Here is a 24,997-nt window from a genome sequence, read left to right on the forward strand (position 1 = left end):
CGAGTCGAGATATACCCTCTTCTTCTCGGCGCAGGGCTCGGCTGCCCTCTTAGGATTCTGATTCGGACGAGCGGCCTTTGGCTCACAGATTACGCCACAGAACTACCACTTCTAGCCAAGACTTGGGCCCTTCCCCTGTTCCTCATCCTTCGCCTCTTGTTGCAACCACTACTTCTATCCCGAGCTAGGCAGATGCTCCTCCTGATCCCCCCGAGGTTCCGGCCGAGCCTCCACTAGCTCAACCTTCACCCACGCAATAGCACCAGAGCACTGAAGCTGGCCCCTCACATCGCCCTTCCCCAACTACCTCACCTCCAGAGCCTTCCTGTGTGCCCCCTTCAGCTCCCTCTGGCTCAGCTGCTGGACCTTCACAGCTACCCCCACATGCTCATCACCATTACCGTACCACTACCCCTTCTGAGGCTGAGTTAAGGTCAAGGCCAGACGTTCCCACTAGCTCCTTGACCATGAAAGGTCATTTGGCCACTTTATAGGAAGAAAGTATGCGCCAAATGGAACTCTTGCCACCACCTGCCCAAATGGATAGATTCTCAGAGCTGTATATCAAGGTAATCTTCAATGATTCCAGCACCTATCATCCTCCCCGCTCTTATTAAATATTTCCTTTATGTCCCAGGCATGTGTCGAGTCCTTGATAATAAATCAATCCTTCCATGCGCTCATTATCAGAATAAGGTGCTGCGAGACATGGTAGCAAAATTGGAGCTGCAGTTAAATGATCCTGTGCAGGCTAGTCATGCCCTGAGAGCCGAAATAAAGGACATGACCAAAAGGAAGACCCATCTGGAAGTATCCCTGGCGCAGGCCAATCACAAGCTCAAAGACCTCCAAGAAGAAAAGAGTCGTATTGACATTGTACACCAGTAGCACTCGGAGCAACAAGCTTTGGTGCATCAACGAGCCATTGACCAATTAACCCAGAAACTACATTCCGCAGAAACCCTAGCACAAGAGCAAGACCAAAGATTAAAGTCCCAGGCGACCCAATTAGCATCTCAAGCAGCAGAACTTCTGGCCGTCTGGGCTGAACTAGCTTAGGCCCGTGCTACTGCAGAAGGAGTATCTACAACCCTGACCGTTTACAAGGAAGGGGAGAATGATCGTTGCCAGCAGAGCCGCGACTTGTACCTGCGCTCTCTAGAGTTTTGTACACAAGCGGGACAATGTTTTTCTACGTCTGTTATTTAAGGGGCGGCTGGAGCTCTGCGACAACTCTATGAACAAGGTTACTTGAAATATGCTCCTCCTACCCAGTTTCTGGATCATGACCGGATCCTTAAAGAGATTCTGGATGATATTTTTACTCCTTTCAAATGATTATTACTGACTACCGGTGCATAATGTAACTTAATGATGTCATGCAAAACACTTCACTTTTTGCATAACCATTTACACTTTGAGGTTTATGTTGCTGAAATATATTAATCTGTTGAGAAAGAAATGTGAGATACAATACCCGTTCTGACATATCCTCTTACTGCACTATCTAGACCACTTTTAGCCCCGGTTTGTTAAACATTTGTCAGCCCGGTCTCTTCTTTTTTATACGATTCTTCAAATTCGGTAAGGTCGCAAGTAGTTAGCACTCCAAGGTCGATCTAACTTCTTACCCTGGTTATCCTGTAAATAATAAGCTCCGAATGATAATTTCTTGATAACTTTGTAAGGTCCATCCCACTGTGGTGCTAATTTAGCCACATCTCCCACGGGCTTGACTTGCTTCCAGACCAGCTCTCCTTCCCCAAAGAATCGAGGAATTACTTTTCTGTTATAATTTTGCCTCATTCTTTGTCTGTAGGCCTCCGGTCTGGCTGCCGTCCTCTCACGAATTTCACTAATAAGATCCAGCTCAGCCAGTCGTCGTTCTGCATTTCCTTCATCGTATAACGTCCGCCTGACTGACGACACTCTAATCTCTATAGGTACTACCTCTTCGTTCCCATAAACTAGATGGAATGGTGTCAGACATGTGCTTTCTCAGGGTGTTGTGCGATAAGCCTATAGGATGCTTGGTAGCTCTTCCGCCCAGTTACCTCCCACATGATCCAGCTTAACCTTCAGACCTCGTACTATTTCTCGATTGACCACCTCGGTCTGGCCATTGCTTTGCGGGTATGCCACTAAAGTGAAGGCTTGCATTATACCGAACCACTTATACCAGGCCTGGAATTTTTGCCCTTGAAATTGCCTCCCATTATCTGATACCAACTTGTGAGGTATGCTAAACCGGCAAAGGATATTCTTCCACAAAAACTGGATGATAGCATCCTCTGTGATTCTAGCCAGGGCATCTGCTTCTACCCATTTGCAGAAATAATCTACTGCTACCAGTAAGAAACGCTTCTAACCCGGGGCCATTGGAAATGACCCTATAATATCCATGCCCCACTGATCAAAGGGACACGAGACTATAGATGTTCTTAGTAGCGTCGTTGGTCTGTGTGTCAAATTCTGATGTTTCTGGGCATCCCTCTGTAAAGTAGGCCAGAAATACCCGGCTAGGAGTACCTTACGAGATAATGTCCGACCTCCTACATGACTACCACAACATCCCAGATGTATCTCTCGTAAGGCCTAATCTGCCTCCTCTATATCCAGGCATTTGAGTAAGGATCTAGAGAAGAACCTCTTGTACAATTGATCCCCTATCATGACATAGGCATGGGCTTGTTTCCTGACCAGCCTTGATTCCTCTGGGTCAGCCGGTAAAGTACCCTGCCGAAGATAGCTGATCATGAGTGTCCGCCAATCAATAGTTGCTTCCCTATTATTTTGTAAATCTATTTGAGCTATAAGGAAAGTTTGCATTGTCGACCTGTCCAACACCCAAGTAGTTAAGGAACTGGCAATCTTTGCTAGCTCATCCGCCTTCTCATTCTTTGCCCTGGGGATCTTAGTTACTGTAACTTCCGCAAATTCTCCCTTCATCTTCTCATACGCCTCCCGGTATATTTGTAACTTATCACTATTTACCACAAAGTTGTCGGCCACTTGCTGAGTTACCAGCTGTGAATCTGAGTAAATGATTAACCGGGCAGCCCCTATGTGCCGAGCTGCCTGCAGTCCTGCCAACAAAGCCTCATATTCTGCTTCATTGTTAGTGGCTCGGAAATTCAACCGGACATCCAACTGAAGTATATCCCCTTGGGGAGATATCAACAGAACCCCGACCCCGCTTCCGTGGTGAGTTGCTGACCCATCCACGTAGACCTTCCAGGTTTCTTTAGAGTTAGTCTGATGAATTTCTGTTAAAAAATCTGCCAAGGCCTGTGCCTTGATGGCTGTGCGTGGCTGATATTGTATGTCATATTCTCCCAGCTCTGTTGCCCATTTGACAAGTCGACCTGCGACTTCTACATTAGTCAGGGCTCTTCCCATGGTGCTATTGGTCAAAACTGTGATAGGGTGTGCCAGGAAGTATGGTCTTAACCGTCGAGCCATAAGAACCAATCCATAAACTAACTTCTCGAGGGTCGTATATCGAAACTCAACCCCTTTTAATAAATGACTGAAGAAATACATCGATCGTTGTACATTATCATGTTCTTTAACAAGCATAGCCCCTACGACCTCAGGGGTGGCAGATAAGTAGACCCCTAGTGGTTCTCCGACAACCGGCTTGAATAAAGACAGTAGAGCCTCCAAATACTTCTTCAGCTCCTCAAAAGCTTGGGTACATTCTTCATCCCATTGGAACTTGAAGGACTTCCTGAGCACTTTGAAGAAAGGAGCAGCCCGGTCTGCGGATCTGGAAATGAACCTTGACAGGGATGCTATTCTGCCGACCAGCTTCTGCATTTCCTTTAAATTCTGGGGAACTTGCATATCACGTAGTGCCCGAACTTTTTCTGGATTAGCTTCTATTCCTTGTTCGGTCACTAGGTAGCCCAAGAACTTCCCTCCTTTAGCTCCAAACAAGCATTTCAATGGGTTCAGCTTCAGCCCGTATTGCCGGAGAGTCTTGCAGGTTTCTTCTACATCCTTGATCAGATTCACGACTAAAGGGGACTTAATGAGTATATCATCCACATAAACCTCCACGCTGCGCCCGATCTGCTCCCGGAAGATCTTATCCATCATCCTCTGATATGTGGCTCCTGCATTTCTGAGACTAAAGGGCATGATAGTATAAAAGAAGGTACCATCAGCCGTAATGAAGCTAACCTTTTCTTGGTCCTCCACTGCTAAGGGGATCTGATGATACCCCTGGTAGGCATCCAGCATGCAGATCCTCTCGCAACCAGTAGTTGAGTCCACTATTTGATCGATCCGGGGCAGAGGATAACAATCCTTGGGACTAGCTCGATTTAGATCTCTGAAGTCTATGCATACTCTCCACTTATTGTTAGGCTTCTTTTCTAAGACCACATTAGAGAGTCAGGATGGGAACTGCACTTCTCGAACATGGCCTGCCTTCCTGAGTTGATCCACCTCAGCTCTGATTATTTTGTTCTGGTCAGCTGAGAAGTTCCTTTTCTTTTGCTTGACCGGTTGGGAGTCTGGTAGTAGATGTAACTTGTGTTCTACTATTTTAGGCTTGACTCCAGGTAACTCCTCTGTAGACCATGCGAAGACATCCCGGTTGCGGATTAAGCATTGGACTAATTCTTCCTTGAGAGGAGGAGACAGGTTGCTTGCCATGCGAGTTAAACTTTCAGGGCGTTCAGCGTATAGTTGCACCTCCTCCCAGGGGATGAGCTCTTCAGCCATAGGCAAAGGCTCTTCTTGTACAGCATGGACGCCACTATCTTGTATCCTTTGATTCTTCCAAGCCTCCACCCGGACTATATCAATATAGCACCTGTGAGAGACCTTCTGCTCCCCTTTAACCTCCCCGACCTGCTCACCTACAGGAAATTTGATCTTTTGATGGAAGGTAGAAACAATAGCCCTGAATTCATGCAGAGCGGGCCTTCCCAGGATGACGTTATAAGAGGAGGGGGAATCAACCACTATAAAAGTGCTCCTCCTAGTGCGCACCAATGGCTCCGCGCCCAGAGATATGGCCAACCTGATCTAACCCATTGGCTTCACTTCGTTGCCTATAAAGCCATATAGAGAGGTGGCCACAGGCTGGAGTTCAGTGGCATGGATCTGCATCTCCTCAAATGCGGCTCTGAAAAAAATATTAACCGAACTCCCGGTGTCAAAGAAAACTTGAGCCACTCGGCTGTTAGCAATAATGACCTTGATGATAAGGGCGTCGTCATCAGGCAACTCCAGACCCTCCAGGTCTGCCGGCCCGAAGCTGATGACAGGGTCGGAAGCCTGCTCCTGGCTGCATCCAACGGTGTGAACCTCCAAGCGACACACATGAGACTTACGCGCTCTCCCCGAATATCCATCGGTTGGCCCTCCAGAGATCATGCCAATCTCTCGGACGGTGACATTACCTCTATTCTTGGCCTCCCGCGCTCCTTCTGGCTCCCCCCCCCCCCCGACCAGGTTGATGAGTATTGGGCCCAGCTAGGTCGAGGCGGGGTTGCCTGGCCTGTCCAGCCGCGGCTCACTGCTCTTCCATCATCTTGAGTACTTGAGGGGCTAGCTCGGGCGGAGGTAAGCCTAACTCGACAGCCCGCTTAGAGTCCCGAGTGAACTGGAAACAATGATTAATGTCATGAGTACGAGATCGATGATAAGTGAAATATTGAGTGTTCCACGGTCCAGGTCGGGGAGCATGCACAGCTGCGACTCGGGGGCTGGTCTAACCTCCGAACCAGGATGGAAGGTAGGTCTGGCTTCCTGAGCGCGTGGAAGAGGTTAAGGAGGTGGTTGAGGTATCCTTCTTTCCGGCTTATTGACAGATGGAGGTGGTCTTTCGGCTTTCCTCCGAGCCGCTTGTGCTTCTTCCACCTTGATATAGCAAGCGACTTTTTCTACCATCTCATCAAAATTTCGAGTGGGATTCTTGATGAGATCTCTAAAGAATTCTCCCTCTCCTAATCCATGGGAGAAGACGCTCATCAGTATCTCTGAAGTGGCCGTGGGGACGTCTTGGGCCACTTGGTTGAAGCGGTTGATGTAACTTCTTAAAAGCTCGGTCGACCCTTGCGTAAGAGCGAAAAGGCAATGATCCGTCTTTTGATATTTTTTTCTACTAGAGAAACGACGAAGGAAGGCTATCTTGAAATCCAAGAAGCATGTGATGGATCCTTGTGGTAACCCATCAAACCATTTTAGTGTCGAACCAGATAGAGTATTTAAGAGAACTCGACACTTGACGACATCACTATATTGGTGCAATAGGGCTGCATTCTTAAACTTGCGTAGATGATCCTCCTGGTCTTTGCTCCCGTCATATTCCCCGATCGACGGGGCCCTGTAGCCCTTAGGTAATTTTTCGTTCAAAATCTTGGCTGAGAAGGGTACCTTCTCATTCGGATCTTCTGGAAATACTTTCGGTATGATGAGAGTCTTCCCTTTCCTCGAGTCTCTAGGTAGGGAACTCTCAGCCATGGAGACTTGAGGTTGTTCTTTCTTAGGTTGGGGCTATGGGGACCTAGTTGATAATACCCCAGGTCAGGCTCGCGATAAGGAACCTGGGGAAATCCCTCGGGCGGTTTTCTCTTAGAGCCCTGATTTGAAACAGGGATGGGTTCCTTGGAGGTTTCCAGAGCTTGGCACGGTCGTGAGACAGTTGCTTCTTTCTTTGAGGCCGCTCGCCTTTTGGCCTCCTTGAAGAGCTCGTATTCTCCTGCAGTCATGGTGACGTTGATGTGACCAGACTCCTCCATCTTCACGATCCGTAACAGGTTGCTGTGTTCCCACAGACGGCGTCAAATTGATCCCGTCCGGAAGCTGAGTCGGATGAAGGCTGGCCTCGATGTACCGAGGGTTGACGAAAAGTCATTGGGGGGGGTCCGATCTATCTGGCACTCGTCGGAAGGGTTCACACGGGCGGGTGATGAAGGAGGACGATCAAGATGATGACGCGAAGACTCTGCGCACACTCAGACGAGCCCACAAGTCGTTAGAGACCAGAAACCAGGGAAAAAGTCCCCGGGTCAGGCCCTCCGACGCTCAAGTCAAGTACTTTTTCCCCAGAAGCACAGAGAAAGGACAAAAAGTAAAGACGAGTAAGAAATGACCAGTGAGTGTACCTGCATAAGGGACAAAGCATCCCTTTTTATACTGCAACGGATGTTTCTGGGGTCTGGTGGGTGTCAGGGAATGTCGGCTGTCAGGCTTTGTCTAGCGGTGAATGACACGCGACACCTTCTCATAGGCCGGCGGCATAACCAAAGGGGTAATGAGCCCTGGCTGTTAGCATATTCCCTGACGCTCTGATTATTCTCTGACAGATAGTTACAATTCTCTTGCTTGCTTGTCCTGTAGTACCTGGTATTCTCCGTTCGTGATTGCTACGCTAGGTCTTTGCACTTGCTAACCCCGATCTGATATCTTGCTAACCTCGATCTGATATCGCCTCTAGACCTGTGTTTCTAACCTTGTCCTATGCATCTCATATTGCAGACCCCGACCGGTCTTGCCTCTTATTGGCATTAAGTATCGCACCCTGTATACCTTAGTTCGGTTCTATTTATCTCGACTCCCAAGTTGTACGTCTGACTTCATCTAACCCGACCTGTATGCCTGCCTCCAACTTTGCTTGCCTGCCTCCAACTTTGCTTATCTTGGACCATGAGGATATAAATCCTGACCTGTATCCTTGGCTAACACATCCCGACCTGTATGTTTTATCGATCCAAGTATCCTGAGCCATAAGACTATAAATCCCGACCTGTGTGTCTCGGTCTGCTTCCGCTTATCTTGAGTTCCGACTTGTACTCTTTGATTCCTCTATCCACTATCCTGAGGATATGAGTCCTGACCTGTATCCTTGATAAGCACACTCCCGACTTGTACGTTTGTCGAGGCATCTTGTTCCACAAGGCTAGAAGTATCGACCTGTACGCCCGGTCTATAGACCGACCTGCTTCTGTACTTTGTTATCCATGGTTTGTACGTCCTGACCTGTATGCCAAGTCTGTATATCGACCTGCTTCTATCCTTTGTTATCCATGGTTTGTACGTCCCGACCTGTACACCAGGTCTGTATACCGACCTGCTTCTATCCTTTGTTATCCATGGTTTGTACATCCCGACCTGTACGCCAGGTCTGTATACATACCTGCTTCTATCCTTTGTTATCCATGGTTTGTACGTCCCGACCTGTACGCCAGGTCTGTATACCGACCTGCTTCTATCCTTTGTTATTCATGGTTTGCACGTCTCGACCTGTATGCCAGGTCTGTAGATCGACCTGTTTCTGTATTTTGTTATCCATGGTTTGTACGTCCCGACCTGTATGTCAGGTCTGTAGACCGACCTGCTTCTGTATTTTGTTATCCATGGTTTGTACGTCCCGACCTGTTCGCCAGGTCTGTATACCGACTTGCTTCTATCCTTTGTTATCCATGGTTTGTACGTCCCGACCTGTATGCTCGGTCTGTATACCGACCTACTTCTATCCTCCGTAATCCCTGATTTGTACCTCCCGACCTGATTCTATCCTTTATTATCCATGGTTTGTACGTCCTGACCTATATGCCAGGTCTGTATTCCGACCTGCTTCTATCCTCTGTTATCCATAGTTTGTACTTCCCGACCTGTACGCTAGGTTTGTTCTGCGCCGGAGGCCCTTCCTTCCACGCCTTTGCCTGACTTGTGGGTCCGACCCTTCCTTGCCATCGAGAGAGAGACAACCTGTACTCTTGACCTTTGATTGCCTCGTCAACAGAAACTTTGACCATTGCCACGTAAGCTTGACTTTTGACTTCCACGGGGGTTGGACTTTTGACCTCCACGTAAGCTTGACTTTTAACCATCCTGTGGTCTTAACTCCTAACCACATTATCTTACTGACCCACGATCATGCACCGTATCAAAACTTATAGCCAATCATGCTCCTGAGAAATAATGAAGGCAACATTAAAGTCATGTCCATGCCATGATGAATATCATGATAGTTATTGATGTGTGTCCCCTTGGAGTGATATGATGGTTAAGATATGGAGTATTATCATATGATGTCTTGGAGTTAAAATTCGATGTGTCCCAGCATGTCTCTCCCCATGCCTTGCCACATACACTAATGGCTGTAGTCACCCATAATTTACCTCCTCCGTGTTGGCCTAGGAACGAGTTGGCGGGGCGCTGGGGGCGAGCAAATCATCTTTTACCACACGATAATTATTGATGTGGCGGCAGATTCTTATTGCCCCCACACGTCCCGTGCAGTTAAAAGTCATGTCAAATTCAAGAAGATTAGTCAAATATAACCTAAAGGAAATTATACCCGACCCAGATAAGCAAGTTTGATGAAACCAACTCAACATATTCAGCCCCAAAAATAGAGTTAGTCAAAAGACAAGTCTCAATTTAGGATCCTGACATCTTATCTTGGTTTCAGTCATTGACATCATGATTCAATCTTGGTCTTGAATCTCTGCATCTTGTCTCGGTCTCAAATCTTGACATCCTGTCTTGGCCTCAAATCTCGACATCCTGTCTCGGCCTCAAATCTCGACATCTTGTCTCGGCCTCAATTACTGACATCCTTCGTGACTCAGTCTCAGTCTCAAATCTCAGCATCCTATTTCCGCCTCAACTGCCAACATCTTCCAAGACTCAGTCTTAGGCTCGAATCCCACTATCTTGCAGGGCCGCTCCTTGCATGAGGCTGCAGAGTCAATGGACTCAGGCCTCACATTTTTTAGGGCCCATTTTTAAAGTTTATATTAATGAAAATTAATTGCTTAATAGGCCCATATTCTACAGTCCACTTAACTTATTTACCTATATGTTTTATTTTTAAAACATTGTGACTTCTCCTCTGCCGAAACGGCGAAACCCTTTAGTTCTGCAAAAAATCTCGTAAATTCTCTCTTTGCCATTTGTACTTCCAATTTTGAGAATTTTTAACTGCTACACAACGGTGAGTGTTCCTCTATCTCTCCATGTTAATTAATGTGCAAAAAATTATTTTGATAATTTATTTATTAGGTTGCCAAGTGTATAAAATTTTTGTTTCGTGTGCCCTAGCATACTGCATACCAAAGATCTATATGGTTGAAATTTCAACAAGATTGGTTTTTAGAACAACGCAAATATATGCTAGCTGCCTAGCTTTAAGTGATGACGATTTTCATGTTGGATTAGGTTATTAGGTACTTAGGTTGTCAGGTTGTTTTTTTTTTAATGTAGTTTAATTTTCCTTTTAACTTGAATGATTGATTATTGGTCTTTGAAGTAAAATAGTAAATATTTATCTATTTCTTATTGATTTTTCATTAATTTGATGGTTGATTTGTATGAATCCTTGTCAGGTGAAGACAATTCTTTTGCGTTCGGTTTTCCATGAATTGCTTTTTATTTAATTTGCTACTTTGGAGTGTTTGAGCTTTTCATCATAAATTCAGAATTAAGGTAGAGAACTCCATCAAAATTGTAAAACCTACTGTCTACACTCTATAGGTTAGTATATATAATATATGAAATCTTTCTTTGTACCTCTTGCTTAAATTATGATGCTGAAATTAATTTCTAGGTTTTAGAATTGAGAAATTTTGTAGTGAATTAATATTCCGAAATAAATTTTTAGATTTTGGAATTGGATAACCACCAACTTAGTATTGTGTAGAATATGTGAATTTTAATTTGTTGTGTTATAGGAAATTTGTGTATTTATATCAATATGAATATATATGTCTTAACTTAACTAAACTTGAGCATTTATATGTAACTTGAAATTATATTTTCTTTGTTTGTTAAGCAAATTCATATACCATGCCTCCCAAGTACATGTCTGGATATCAAAAGAAGAAAAGAAAGCTGAGAATAGAATCATTAATTCAAAGTCAAGCTGGAGATATCAATAAGTACTTTACTCCCAATCTTGTAGAGAGTAAAAATGTGGCTGAAAATTTGCTGAATAACGAAGAGGATATGGGATTAAATGATAATGATAAAGTGCTTGAACCTGTCAATATGGATGAAATGGTTAACAATAATAATGAAGAGGTTCTTGAACCTCTCATTGTAGATGAATCTAATTTTTTTGAGAAAGATGATGAGCAAGTTCAACATGAAACTTTAAGTCAAGAGACTTGTTCTAATGATCCAGGAAAGTGGGATAATATTGATAAAAAAATTAGAGACTTTTTGGTGGAGAGAGGTCCAAAGAGAGATGCTTGTACGTTGTTTCCAAAAGATAGTACCAACAGACATTTTAATGTATTGCATTATAAAAGAATTTTGTCAAACGAGGAGGAAAATGATAGAAGATGGCTATTATATTCAATTTCTTTGGACAAAATTTTTTGCTTTTGTTGTAAACTATTCAAAAAGCAAAAACACAAGATTGGTACTCAGTTAGCTAATGAAGGATTCAACGACTGGCATAATTTGAGTCGTTATCTTACAACCCATGAAGCGAGTAAGGAGCATATGGAGTGTATGACTGATTGGCTTGAATTAGAAAGAAGGTTGCAAAAGAATAAGACAATTGATGCAAGAGCACAACTACAATTGAACAAAGAAAAAGAACACTGGAAACATATGTTACACAGGATAATTGCTATTGTGCAAAGACTAGCAAAAAATAACTTGGCCTTTAGAGGAAGTTGTGAGAAGCTTTATGCTGAAAACAATGGTCTCTTTCTGCAAATGGTTGAAACGATTGCTGAGTTTGATCCAATAATGAATGAGCACCTTCGGCGTATTAAAGACCATGAAACTTATACTACATATCTTGGTAGCAGAATTCAAAATGAATTGATAGAAATGTTGGCAGGTGAGGTAAGAAAGAAATTACTTGCAAAAGTCAAAAAGGCAAAATACTTTTCAGTCATCTTAGATTGTACTCCAGATATTAGTCATAAGGAGCAAATGTCTCTTGTCATACGGTGTTTGGATGAGTCAGAAAATTCAACAAAAGTGAAAGAATACTGGATAGAATTTTTAGAGGTGGATGATACTTCTGGGCTTGGACTTTTTATGCATCTTAAGGATGCTTTAATCCATCTTGAGCTTGATATTGATGATATACGAGGTCAAGGATATGACAACGGATCTAACATGAAAGGGAAACACAAAGGTCTACAAAGAAGATTGCTTGAAATAAATCCCAGAGCCTTTTATACTCCTTGTGGTTGTCATAGCCTTAATTTGGCATTATGCGATATGGTGAACTGTTGTCCTCAAGCTATGTCATTTTTTGGAGTAATACAACGCATTTATACATTATTCTCCTCTTCTACGAAGAGATGGAGAATTTTTAAAGATCATGTAAAGGGTTTGCCAGTTAAGCCATTGTCACAAACACGCTGGGAAAGTCATATTGAGAGCGTGAAACCTATAAAAGAATAAACTGCACAAATTAGAGATGCTTTACTTGACTTAACAAATGATACTGAAGATCTCAAAACAAAAAGTGAAGCAGAGTCCTTGGCATTATATGAACTTGAGAAGTTTGAATTCTTACTTGGTGTGGTAATTTGGTATAAGTTGTTATTCACAATTAACACTATGAGTAAATTTCTTCAATCCGAAAATATGGATATTGATGCTTCTATCAAACTCTTACAAGGAATTATTATATTTCTTGAAGAATATAGAGAATCTAGTTTTGATAAGGCAATGGTTGAAACTAAAGAAATGGCAAGTGAAATGGGCATTGAAGCAGTATTTCGAGAAAAGCGAGTTGTTCGTAGAAATAAACAATTTGATGAAAGTAGTAGTACAGAAATAGCATTGTCAGCAGAGGAGTCCTTTAGAGTTAACTACTTTCTCTTTATAGTTGATCAAGCTCATTCATCTATCGAGTCTCGATTTGCACAATTTAAAAAATATCAGGAAATATTTGGTTTTCTATTCAATGTGGAGAGGTTACAACGTTCTGATGATGAAAACTTGTTGAGGTCTTGTAAGAATCTTGAAAGTTCTCTTGCACATAATGGTTGTTCTGATGTTAATGGAGATGATTTATTTTCAGAGTTAACATTTTTAAAGTGCTCTTTACCAGAGGAATCAAAATCAGCTATTGATGTACTAGATTATTTGAAAAAGATGGATGGTTGTTTTCCAAATGCTCATGTTGCTTACAAAATCTTGCTGACAATACCAGTTACAGTAGCAAGTGCAGAAAGAAGTTTCTCAAAGTTGAAGCTTATCAAAACTTTTATTTGATCGATCATGTCACAAGAAAGATTGAATGGGCTAGCTATGTTATCAATTGAAAAAGAAATTATTGAACAACTTGATTATACAGACTTGATTAATATTTTTGCCGCCAAAACTGTAAGGCGAGTTGTCTTTAACTGACCATTTTCAATATGTTTGTCATTACTATTTAGTTATAATTGAAATATTTAGACCATTGTACATGGTATTGTATTGTATTATATATTGTCTTTAAATTTGTTGATTTAATTCAAAAAAAAAATCACTATAAAGTAGCATGATTAATATAGGGGCCCTATTTTCTAAGTTAGACTCAGACCAAAAAATTAGTAGGATCGGCCCTGCTATCTTGTCTTGACCTCAACTGTCGACATCCTCCATTACTTAGTCTCAGTCCCAAATCCATTCGCCGTATGTTAGATTGAGAAGCAAATGTCGAAAGATGAATTGCTCTTAGTGAGCAACTGGCCTTTTATTGTGTCGTCTGTGGGTAAGTGGGAGATATTAATATGGATGGTTATTGCCCACACCAAAGGTTGCCAAAGTAACCTGTGACCAAAGGTCGCCAACCTTTGGAAAGAGATAAACCACACTCCTCCCATGTATATAAAAGAAAGAGAGTTTTCTCTTTTGAGGGGGGCAAGACTCTCACTTTTCTCCCTTTTTTGTTGATCATATGAGTACAAGACTTCTCTCATAGAACATCATCATAGGATCCCGAGGATGTTTGGAGAGAGGAACTATCGAAGAAGACTTAGACTTCTTTCTAATCTTGTGAGAATCCAAAATCAATAAGGTAATCATCTCGATTTAACATATAGAAACAGTTGTAAAGCGAAAGGTAAGTTAGTTAATTTTATTATTTCGGTTGGTTGGTGCTCGCCACTGGTCAATGATTTTTGCCGTCAAGCAGAATTGTTGCAGTTGTTGGACCATATATAATTCAGTTTGTATCCTTGATCCCATGTCAAAATATAAACACATAAATTATGAGGGATATTTTAACACAGTAATCTCTTGTATGAGAGGTCAGAGACATCTAATATAACGAGATATTTTACACAGAATTAATCCCAAAATTCATTAAAAGCAGGCAACAAAGTTGATTAACAGAAGATAGCTAGAGACTAACAAGTATCTCAACCGAAGATAAAGAGACTAGCTAAGGAGAAACAGCAGAAAATCCCGTATAATATTTGGCATAACATTTTCTATAATATTGAATTGCTGATAAATAATATCAAATTTAATAATTGTAACTTCGTGATATTTGGCGGTTCCATATTTATGAATTTGCTACATGATCCATATCCAAAAACACACTTTGCAATTGTAGCCGGATTCTAATTGGAATTCGACCCTTATTGACTGTGATTTTTTTCTAAATTCATATTTTCATTCAGATTGTAATTTGAGTCGGGACATGCTCTCAGAAGCTATTTGAGAACCACCAGTGGTCGATAGATGACCGGGCTGCCAAGATGCTAGGTGCTGAGAAATTATAATTATTAAATTTATATAGCTGACAAGTAATTATTTATGTTATAAAAAATATTATATTAAATGTTATAGAAGATTTGCTAAGGAGAAACTGCTTTTTTCTTCGTAATGAAGATGAGAGATCAGACTTTGGCACTTCCGTATCCAATAAAGGCTCGGATATAACTTCAAAATTTGACTCGGATTGTCGTTTTTCTGTCTTTATTTGATAAATTTATTAGCGCGTGCGGTTGCAGAATGTCGATTGTCAAGAGACTTGAAACGAATGCGGATTCAAATAAATGCAGCGGAGAAAAAGAACCAAAAGCCGGCCACTAGTTGGCTACGGCAAGAACAAAACGGCTTCACTCGGTGTGTGAATAAGAGAAGGCTATCTACTTTGTTGACTACTTGGATCTACGACCTAGATATTCGACTTATCAAAAAAAAAGAAGTTAAAATGACACAATTCATTATAATTACTTTTTCCTTTACTCAGCCGGTTCAATAATATTATTGCAATTACAATTAATTTGATCTGATAAATCAGTGTATATATTGTGTTTCTTAAATTAGAAGTGGTAAAAGGTTATCTAATTACGTATTTGTCTTTCACATTCCATCAAATTTGTATAATACAGCAGTTCAAAACTTTTATATATTATAATATTTACTTTAGTCGATAAAATAAATTAATAATTTATGAACGAGATTTAAAATAAAAGCTGAGTATGACAAACATCATTGGCTAAGCCAGCAACGAGTGGAGTAATCGGCATCACAGCATGACATCATCCGCCACATCATTCGATGGCGTCGATTTGAAGCAATGCCAGGCTAAGTTATATAATAAAAATTCATATCTCGGACAATTTTATATAAATTAAGTTATTGAGTTACATAATTTACTTTAGTTTAATAATTTTCTATTTTAAAATCATATCCATACGTATATTCCTGTAAACAAAAATTCCGGCCATAATTATATATATAATTTTTTTTCCTTTTTTTTTAATGATTTGATCTTAAATGCGGCTGGCTCCGCTAAGTAGTCAGCAACGGGCATTGCGAGATTAGACTTTGACACTTCCTTATCAATAAAAGCTCAGATCTAGTTTGTTTATGGTACTTTAAAATAAATTTAAATGACAAAATATACATTTGAGTTTTTGACCGAAAGAAATTAACTTTACGTCTTTGACTAGATTTAGAAAATAAGAGTGTCATTGTTATTTTTTCAATTAATATCTTTTATGTATTTTTCTTTAAAAGTACATTAATTTATAATATTCATTTATCCACATGACAAACCCTGATGTTGATAAATCAAGTAGCTAGAAGATTTCATCCTATAAGTCATGCCATGCCATGCCATGCCATTGGTAGCTAGTTAGGTCAGCTCTATATCATATCAAGTGGTCTCAGACTGGAACTCCAGTATTCCATTGGTAGCTAGTTAGGTGTCTTATCTATTTTGATGGATTCCCGTGTTGCAGTGACCGTGATCTCGTCCGCCGACGCCGAGACCGATTCTGTAGCTACCTGCAGCTCCTCGATCAACTTCAAAAAAATGGAGCAAAACCCACATCAGAAGGCCATAGCAGAGAACATCTACTGTGTTCTTTGTTGAAAATTAAATTTGATTTTTAGATAAAAGTTGTTGATAAAATTTTATGGAGATAGAATGATGAGGTAGTAAGTCTTGACTAGAGATAGGATCGAGATAGAACTTGATGAATTGATAATTTTGATAAGAGTTCGTGGAGATAGAATTTAAAAAAAAATATCATGATTATCTCATATTAGTGCTTATCCAATAAGCCTATAAATATGTATTTCTTTTTCATGAATGAACAAGTTGAGTTTTCTATTTTCTTCTACTCCTCTTTCACATAGAGTTATTTCTCCTCTTCCATATTTTTCCTTCTATAATTCTTTTTTTCTTCACCCATAATTTCTATTTCCAACAAAGTGGTATCAGAGCCATGGCTAATGGAGGTATGGTTCCCTTTCAAGTTTCAGTACTCAAAGCAAGTAATTATGACAATTGTAGTATCAATATGAAGGCGCTTCTTGGAGCTCATGATATTTGGGAAGTTATAGAAAAAGGCTACGTTGAGCCTCGTAAAGACTCGACGTTATCTCCAACTGAAAAAGACAGTCTGAGAGATTTAAGAAAGAGAGACAAGAAGACTCTCTTCCTCATTTATCAAGCTTTAGATGAGGATGGTTTTGAGAAGATTTCAAGTGCTACTTCAGCCAAGCAAGTATGAGAAAAGCTCCAAGTCTCATATCAAGGAGAAGAAAAGGTAAAAAAGATATGACTTCAGACATTAAGAAGTCAATTTGATGCTCTTCGTATGAAAGAAGGTGAGTTAGTATCAGATTATTTTTCTAGAGTCTCTACCATTTCCAATCAACTAAAGAGAAATGGTGAGAAACTAGAAGAAGTAACTATTATTGAGAAAATTCTTCGATCATTGGATTCAAAATTTGATAGCATTACAACCATCATCGAAGAGACCAAGGATCTACAAGTCATGACGATTGAGCAACTCCTGGGTTCATTACAAGCCCATGAAGAAAAGAAAAAGATAAATGAAGAAATTACTCAACAACTCCTAAAGACGACTCTTCAACCGACAAAGAAAGATGAAAGCTCCAGTAACAATAGAAGTCAACGTGGAAGAGGTCATGGATATGGACGAGGCCGTTCTAATAAGCAAGGATGGGTTTCCAACAACAACAATGAAAGAGGAGAACATTCAACAAGAGGACGTGGAAGAGGGTACACAAACTCGAGGTATGATAAATCTCAAGTTAAGTGCTACAATTGTGACAAATTTGGGCATTATGCAAAAGAATGTAGATTGCCCAAGAATAAAGTATATGAAAGAGCAAATTATATGGAAGAAAGAAAAGAAGAAGATGACACCCTACTGCTAGTATAAAGATAATGAAAGAGAAAAAGATACAATTTGGTATCTCGACACTGGTGCAAGCAATCATATGTGCGGCAAAAGAAACATGTTCGTAGAGCTTGATAAATCAGTTGGTGGTAATGTATCCTTCGGAGATGAATCAAAGATTGAGGTAAAAGGCAAAGGTAACATTCTCATCCGTTTAAAGAATGGAAAACATGAATTTATCTCAAATGTTTTCTTTGTGCCAAATATGAATAGCAACATCCTAAGCTTAGGACAACTTTTGGCAAAAGGATATGATATTCATCTAAAAGATGGTATGCTCATCTTGAAAGATCATATTGGTTGCTTAATTGCTAAGGTGCCTATATCAAAAAATAGAATGTTCTTACTTAATATTCAAAATGATGTTGTCAACTGTCTCAAAGCTTGTTACAAAGACATCACTTGGCCATGACATCTTCGATTTGGACATCTCAATTTCGGAGGACTAGAACTGCTTTCAAAGAAAGAGATGGTGAGAGGACTACCTTGCATCAAACATCCTGATCAAGTTTGTGAAGCATGTCTACGTGGAAAGCAATTTAGAAGAGGTTTTCCAAAGGAGTCAAGTTCAAGAGCTCAAAAGCCTCTTGAACTTATTCATACAGATGTTTGCGGTCCGATAAAGCCAAGTTCACTTGGTAAGAGCAATTATTTCATTCTTTTCATAGATGATTTTTCTTAGAAAACTTGGGTATACTTCTTGAAGTAAAAATTGGAGGTCTTCGGCATATTCAAGAAATTTAAGAAATTTAAAGCTACCATAGAAAAGGAGAGCGGTCTCGAGGTCAAAGCTATGCGTTCTGATCGAGGAGGAGAATTTATCTCAAAGGAGTTTCAAGAATTTTGTGAAGCCAACGGAATACGACGACCCTTAACAGTTCCAAGATCCCCTCAACAAAATGGAGTGGCAGAAAGAAAGAATTGAACCATCCTTGACATGACAAGGAGCATTCTCAAAAGCAAGAGGCTACCAAAGGAACTTTGGGCAGAAGCGGTTGCATGTGCAGTATACTTATCCAATAGATCACCAACAAGGAGTGTGTGGGGCAAGACACCACAAGAAGCGTGGAGTGGAAGGAAGCCTGGGATATCTTATCTAAAAGTTTTTGGAAGTATAGCCCATGTTCATGTGCCTGATCAATCAAGAAGCAAATTGGATGATAAAAGTAAGAAGTTTATTTTTATTGGTTATGATACTAACTCAAAAGGGTATAAGCTATACAATCCAGATACTAGGAAGATAATCATCAGCCGAGATGTCATATTTAATGAAGAAGAAGAATGGAATTGGGAATCTCGAAATGAAGATTACAACCTCTTCCCGTGCTTTGAAGAAGAAGATGTGGAGCAACTAAGGGTGGAGCAACCAAGGGTGGTGGAGCAAACAAGAGAGGAACCTACTACTCCACTAGTAACACCAACATCAAGTACTCAAGGAAATTCATCTGCATCAACTTCAAGTGAGAGAGTACTACGCTTTAGAAGCTTACGAGACATTTATGAGGTAACTGAAAATCAAGATAATATTACTCTATTTTGTCTTTTTGCGGATTGCGAGCCTATAGATTTCCAAGAATCTATAAAGAGAAAAAGGTGGAAAGATGCGATGGATGAAGAAATCAAGGCGATAGAAAAGAATGACACATGGGAGTTAACTGCACTTCCTAAAGGACATAAGACGATTGGTGTGAAGTGGGTGTACAAAATAAAGAAGAATGCCAAAGGAGAAGTTGAAAAATATAAAGCAAGATTGGTGGCAAAAGGCTACAGTCAAAGATCTGGCATTGATTATGATGAGGTATTCGCTCCTGTTGCTCGATTAGAAACTATCAGACTAATCATTGCTTTAGCAGCTCAAAATAAGTGGAAAAATACATCAAATAGATGTAAAATTTACTTTTTTTAAATGGAGTTCCTGAAGAAGAAGTCTATATTCAGCAACCATCAGGTTATGAAGTTAAAGGACAAGTAGACAGAGTTCTAAAATTGAAGAAGACTCTCTACGGGCTAAAGCAAGCACCAAGGGCATGTAATAGCCGAATAGACAAGCACCTGCAAGAGAAAGGCTTCATCAAATGCCCTTATGAACATGCATTATACATTCAGAGTAAGGATAAAAATGTTTTGATTGTATGCCTATATGTCGATGACTTGATCTTCACCGGAAGCAATCCAAGTATGTTTGGAGAATTTAAAGAAGCGATGACTAAAGAATTTGAAATGACTGATATTGGGCTCATGACATACTATCTGGGCATTGAAGTGAACCAAAGGGAAGATGGAAGCTTCATCTCACAAGCAGGTTATGCAAGAGAGATATTAAAGAAGTTCAGGATGGATAACAGTAAGTCTATAAATACCCCAATAGAATGTGGAGTCAAGCTATCAAAGCATGATGAAGAAGAAAAAGTTGATCCAACATTTTTTAAGAGTTTGATTGGAAGTTTACAATACTTGACATGCACAAGACCTGATATTCTTTATGCTGTTGGACTTGTTAGTTGCTACATGGAAGATCCAACTACTACCCACCTTAAGATCGCTAAGAGAATTTTGCGCTATATCAAAGGTACGATAGATTTTGGATTACTTTATTCAACATCTAACCACTTCAAACTTGAAGGATATAGTGACAGGGTGTAGATATAGATGATAGAAAGAGCACTACAGGATTTGTGTTCTTTATGGGAGATACAACTTTCACTTGGATGTCGAAAAAATAGCTTATTGTCACACTTTCTACTTGTGAAGCAGAGTATGTGGTTGTGACTTCATGTGTTTGTCATGCTGTTTGGCTCAGAAATTTATTGAATGGGTTAAGTTTACCACAAGAAGAGGCAACCAAGATACGAGTTGATAACAAGTCTACAATAGCACTAACAAAAAAATCCAGTCTTCCATGATAGAAGCAAGCACATCGATACGCGTTTTCATTATATCAAAGAATGTATTACAAGAAAAGAGGTGCAAGTGGAATACATAAAGTCTCAAGATCAAGTTGCTGATATTTTTACCAAGCCACTCAAATTTGAAGACTTCATCAAAATGCGATATTTGCTTGGAGTCACAAAATCAAGTTTAAGAGGGGGTGTTGGAAATTAAACTTAATTTCTAGATAAAAGTTGTTGATAAAATTTTATGGAGATAGAATGGTGAGGTGACAAGTCTTGACTAGAGATAGGATAGAGATAGAACTTGATGAATTGATAATTTTGATAAGAGTTCGTGGAGATAGAATTTAAAAAAAAAATATCATGATTATCTCATATTAGTGCTTATCCAATAAACCTATAAATATGTACTTCTTTTTCATGAATGAACAAGTTGAATTTTTTATTTTCTTCTACTCCTCTTCTACATAGAGTTATTTCTCCTCTTCCATATTTTTCCTTCTATAATTCTTTTTTTCTTCTCCCATAATTTCTGTTTCCAACATCCTCGTCCCGGATTTGAAGAGCAAAGTCGCCGCCGTCGTCACGAAGATCGATTACCTTCTCTTCACCCTCCGTCTCGATATTATCTATAATTGTGACCTCAAGGAGTTAGGTCTTGAGACTGTGGCCGGTAGGCATGGTAATGATTGGCTCAACCTCGTCCCTGACGATCTCGTATCCGGCCCACTGAAGAGGACTATGGACCTGCTCTGTCTACAGCAGGACCAGATCTCGAACTGGAGGAGGACGATCGAGCGGCGGCGAAGAGTCTGCAACGTCACCATCATGATCGCCATCATCATCATGCTGGCGGTCTCCGCCGGGCTTGCAGTCTTTAGGGAGGGGCTGGCCGCCGGCGTGTTCCACGCGTTGGGAATGGCGATCAAGGCGGTGGAGACGTGCTTGAATGTGATGTTGAGCGAGGAGGAGCAAAGGTTGGAGGGAGACGAGGAGGTGGTCGAGATGATGCAGTACGGGGAGTGGCTGATGGTACATAAATTCAACAACGTCGGGCAGCTGGCGAAGACGCTGAAGGAAGAGATCATGGCTGAGCATTCGAAGTTGGCGGGACATATTCAGCAAATGGAGAAAACGGAGATGGTGAAGACGATTACTAAGATGGAGTGCAGCTTGAAGGCCTTGAGGAGGATAATCAAAGGCTACGGAAACGACATACAACAATTCAGTCTCGAATTTAGTAGGATGGTAAGAAATGAATTAAATAATTAGTTGTTAGTGTAATATAAGATGTATCTCATAGTTCATTTCAAGGTTAGGACATCCACAATGCTATAATCGTTATAATATCCATCATCTCATCAAAAAGTATGGGTCCACTATCACATATTTATTATAACAACATTATTCTTTCACCGACATCCCTTTTAACATTAACACTCATTATTTATGGGTCCCACAATCCACTCAACCATCTTAAAATTATATCATATTAAATAAATATGTTTTAAAATATTTATATTATTATTATTTTTAATAATAATATTACTTTTAAACATATAATTTTATTACTTTTCAAAAATAATATTAATTTTTAAAATATATTTATTAAATAAAATAGATGGGTGTGAGGAAACGAAATTACAATGTTAGAAAAATGAAATTATAAAATTGGGAAAATAAAATTACAACTGAGCGCCTAAAATTATAAAGTTGGGAAAACGAAATTACAACTTAGCGGCTAAATTTACAAAGCTGTGAAAATAAAATTTATTTTAAATTACCATGTAATTATGAAATTGAAATGTAACAATCACTTAAATAAACCATACAATTATGAAATTAAAAATAATATATGAAATACTAATTCACGGATTGTTGTTGTATTACCCCCAAATATGCTCAACTAAGTCGGCGCGGAGTTGGTGATGAACTTGAGTGTCACGTAGCTCAGAATTTGTTCGAAGATAATCCTGAAATCCTCGGTTTGAGCCATGGATAGGTTGTGCGGGTTCGTCACATTCATCATTGTACTAATTTGTCACGTGACCTCCCTCATCCTCAACAATCATATTATGCAAAATAATGCATGCTAGCATGATTTGTTTTAACTTTTTCCTATATCAATAACGAACTGGACCTCTGACAATTGCCCATCGAGATTGGAGCACCCCAAATGCCCGTTCAACATCTTTTCTTGCAGACTCCTGTCTTTCCTTAAACAACTTCCTCTTGGGATCCTCCGGGCAAGGAAAAGCCTTAACAAAAGTAGTCATTCGGGATATATTCCATCTGTTAGATAATAGCCCTTCGTATATGTAGTGTCGTTCATCGTGAAATTAATCTCCGACATATTTCCTTGCAAGACGTTGTTGAATATGGTTGATTCATATAACACGTTAATATCGTTACATGAACCGGAGACCCCAAAAAATGCATGCCATATCCACAAGTCATGAGACGCGACTGCTTCAAGTACGATTGTTGTTGGCCCATGTCCCCTTGTAAATTGACCTTTCCAAGCAACTGGACAATTTTTCCATTTCCAGTGCATACAATCAAGGCTACCTAACATGCCAGGGAAGTCATGTCTCTCATCATGCATTTGAAGAAGACGTTGAACATCATCAGCATTTGGCCCTCTCAAGTACTTATCACCAAATATTTCAACCACGTATTCGCAAAACTTGAAAAGACACCTGATGGCAGTTGATTCACTCATACGTAGGTACTCGTCAAGATGATCGGCAGGGACTCCGTAAGCCAGTTGACGAATCACGGCGGTGCATTTTTGTAGTGGTGACAACCCTTTTCTTCGTACAAAATCGTCCCTATGTTGAAAAAAATGCTGAATGATTATCTAATACATTCACTATGTGGAGGAATAACTCTCTTCGCATCCGAAATCGTCTTTGAAATATTTCATCATGATACACCGGGGTTATAGAGAAATAATCATTGACGAGCCTCTGATGCCTGGCTTCACGATTTCTTTGGACGAACCTTCTTCTGCACATGCCCCTCCTCTAATGTGCTTCCATAAGTTGTTGGTATTGTTGAAGAACCAATAACATCAATTCTTCACCCCGGATCATAAGCTTGCTCATTGATTTCAACATGGACTTCGTCTTCGCTTGTCAAGATGAACTTGAGCTAGAGCTGCCTGTAGAATGAGACATTTTTGGAGGAAACACATTTTAGTATATGTGTTTAAGAAATGGTATGATAGTCGAATGAAAATCTTGTAGCACAATGTGTCTATATATATTGTTTAAGAAATGGTAAGTTTGCAACGGTAAGTTTGCAACGGTAAGTTTGCAATGGCTAGTTTGCAACGGCTAATTTGCAACGGTTAGTTTGCAACGGCTAATTTGCAATGGTTAGTTTGCAACGATTAGTTTGCAACGGTAAGTTTGTAATATCTAGTTTGCAACGGCTAGTTTCCAATCCAAGGCTTGTTTATAACGACTATTTTGTAAAATTATAATAATTAAAAATCACATTAATCGAAATGAGAAATATAATAATTAAAAATTACAAGCACTCGAAAATATAATAATACTAGAAAATGAACGTTGAGTAAACAATTTAGATATTCCATCTCGACCTAATATCCTAGCATAGGCATTCATGTATGATAAGCTGCTCCTTTGTCATCTACGAGGTGTCTTTGTTCAATATTTCGTACTCCTTCAACTTCAAGCGACGATTCTTAGCTTTAGATTTGGACAATGCAGCTTTTGCCTTAATCTCCTCTACTTCGAGTTGTTTTTGTTTCAAATCGACTTCGAACTTCTTCACGCTTGTGTACTCAGTGAACTTTGTGATAATATTATTGTAGTTTACTATCAGATCCTCCATGGTCGATTTTATTTTGTCTTTTCCCTTTCTTTTTGCTGCCTTTTGTCCCGTTGGACGAGTATCTTCATAATCCAGGTCTATACTCACATCTTGGTTGGAGGAGGTGTTGCTTGCTTCCGACTCTGAGGTCCTCGTCTTCTTTGTGGCCACAAAGTGATCAGTGAAATGTGGAGTAAACATTGGACGATCTTTGACAATTCTCCACACATGTTCGAGATTGAATGCAACGTCATTATTTTCGGATTGATATTTTTCGTACGCAAACCTCAAGATATCTTCATCACTGTGACCACTTCGATATGAACTATAAACACTATTGTAATTTACGTTGAATCGATATACCTTCTTTTGGATTGTATTGTGTCAATGTGACCGTATAACATTTGCACTTCTGGTGTTTGAACCTAGGGGAAGATTCTCATTATAGTAGCTTGCAACCTGTCCCCAAAAAGCATCCGCCTTTTGATCATTGCTGATTATTGGATCATCATTGATAGTGACAAAACTTCTCACTAAGACCTCATCTTCAACCTTTGTCTAACTTGAACGCTTTCTTGTACCCTCAGTATTTGACACCGCCTTTTCTAAATTGAC

General features: G+C 40.1%; 2 protein-coding genes across 2 annotated transcripts; one reads left to right on the forward strand and one right to left on the reverse strand.

Annotated features, from left to right (window-relative positions):
* Nucleotides 1-10,809: 10,809 nt before the first annotated feature.
* On the forward strand, nucleotides 10,810-12,390 carry LOC122010924 (zinc finger MYM-type protein 1-like). Its single transcript, XM_042567389.1, has one exon. It carries the CDS (start codon nucleotides 10,810-10,812, stop codon nucleotides 12,388-12,390), a length of 1,581 nt encoding a protein of 526 aa, XP_042423323.1.
* A 10,424-nt stretch (nucleotides 12,391-22,814) lies between these two features.
* LOC122010925 lies at nucleotides 22,815-24,403 on the reverse strand. The gene is made up of 2 exons (XM_042567390.1): nucleotides 24,204-24,403; nucleotides 22,815-23,373 (listed from the first exon to the last, which is right to left on the reverse strand). Exons 1-2 carry the CDS (start codon nucleotides 24,401-24,403, stop codon nucleotides 22,815-22,817), a joined length of 759 nt encoding a protein of 252 aa, XP_042423324.1.
* Between the last annotated feature and the right edge of the window lie 594 nt (nucleotides 24,404-24,997).

The sequence above is a fragment of the Zingiber officinale genome, chromosome 8A (assembly GCF_018446385.1).
Source record: "Zingiber officinale cultivar Zhangliang chromosome 8A, Zo_v1.1, whole genome shotgun sequence".
Taxonomy (NCBI): Eukaryota; Viridiplantae; Streptophyta; class Magnoliopsida; order Zingiberales; family Zingiberaceae; genus Zingiber; species Zingiber officinale.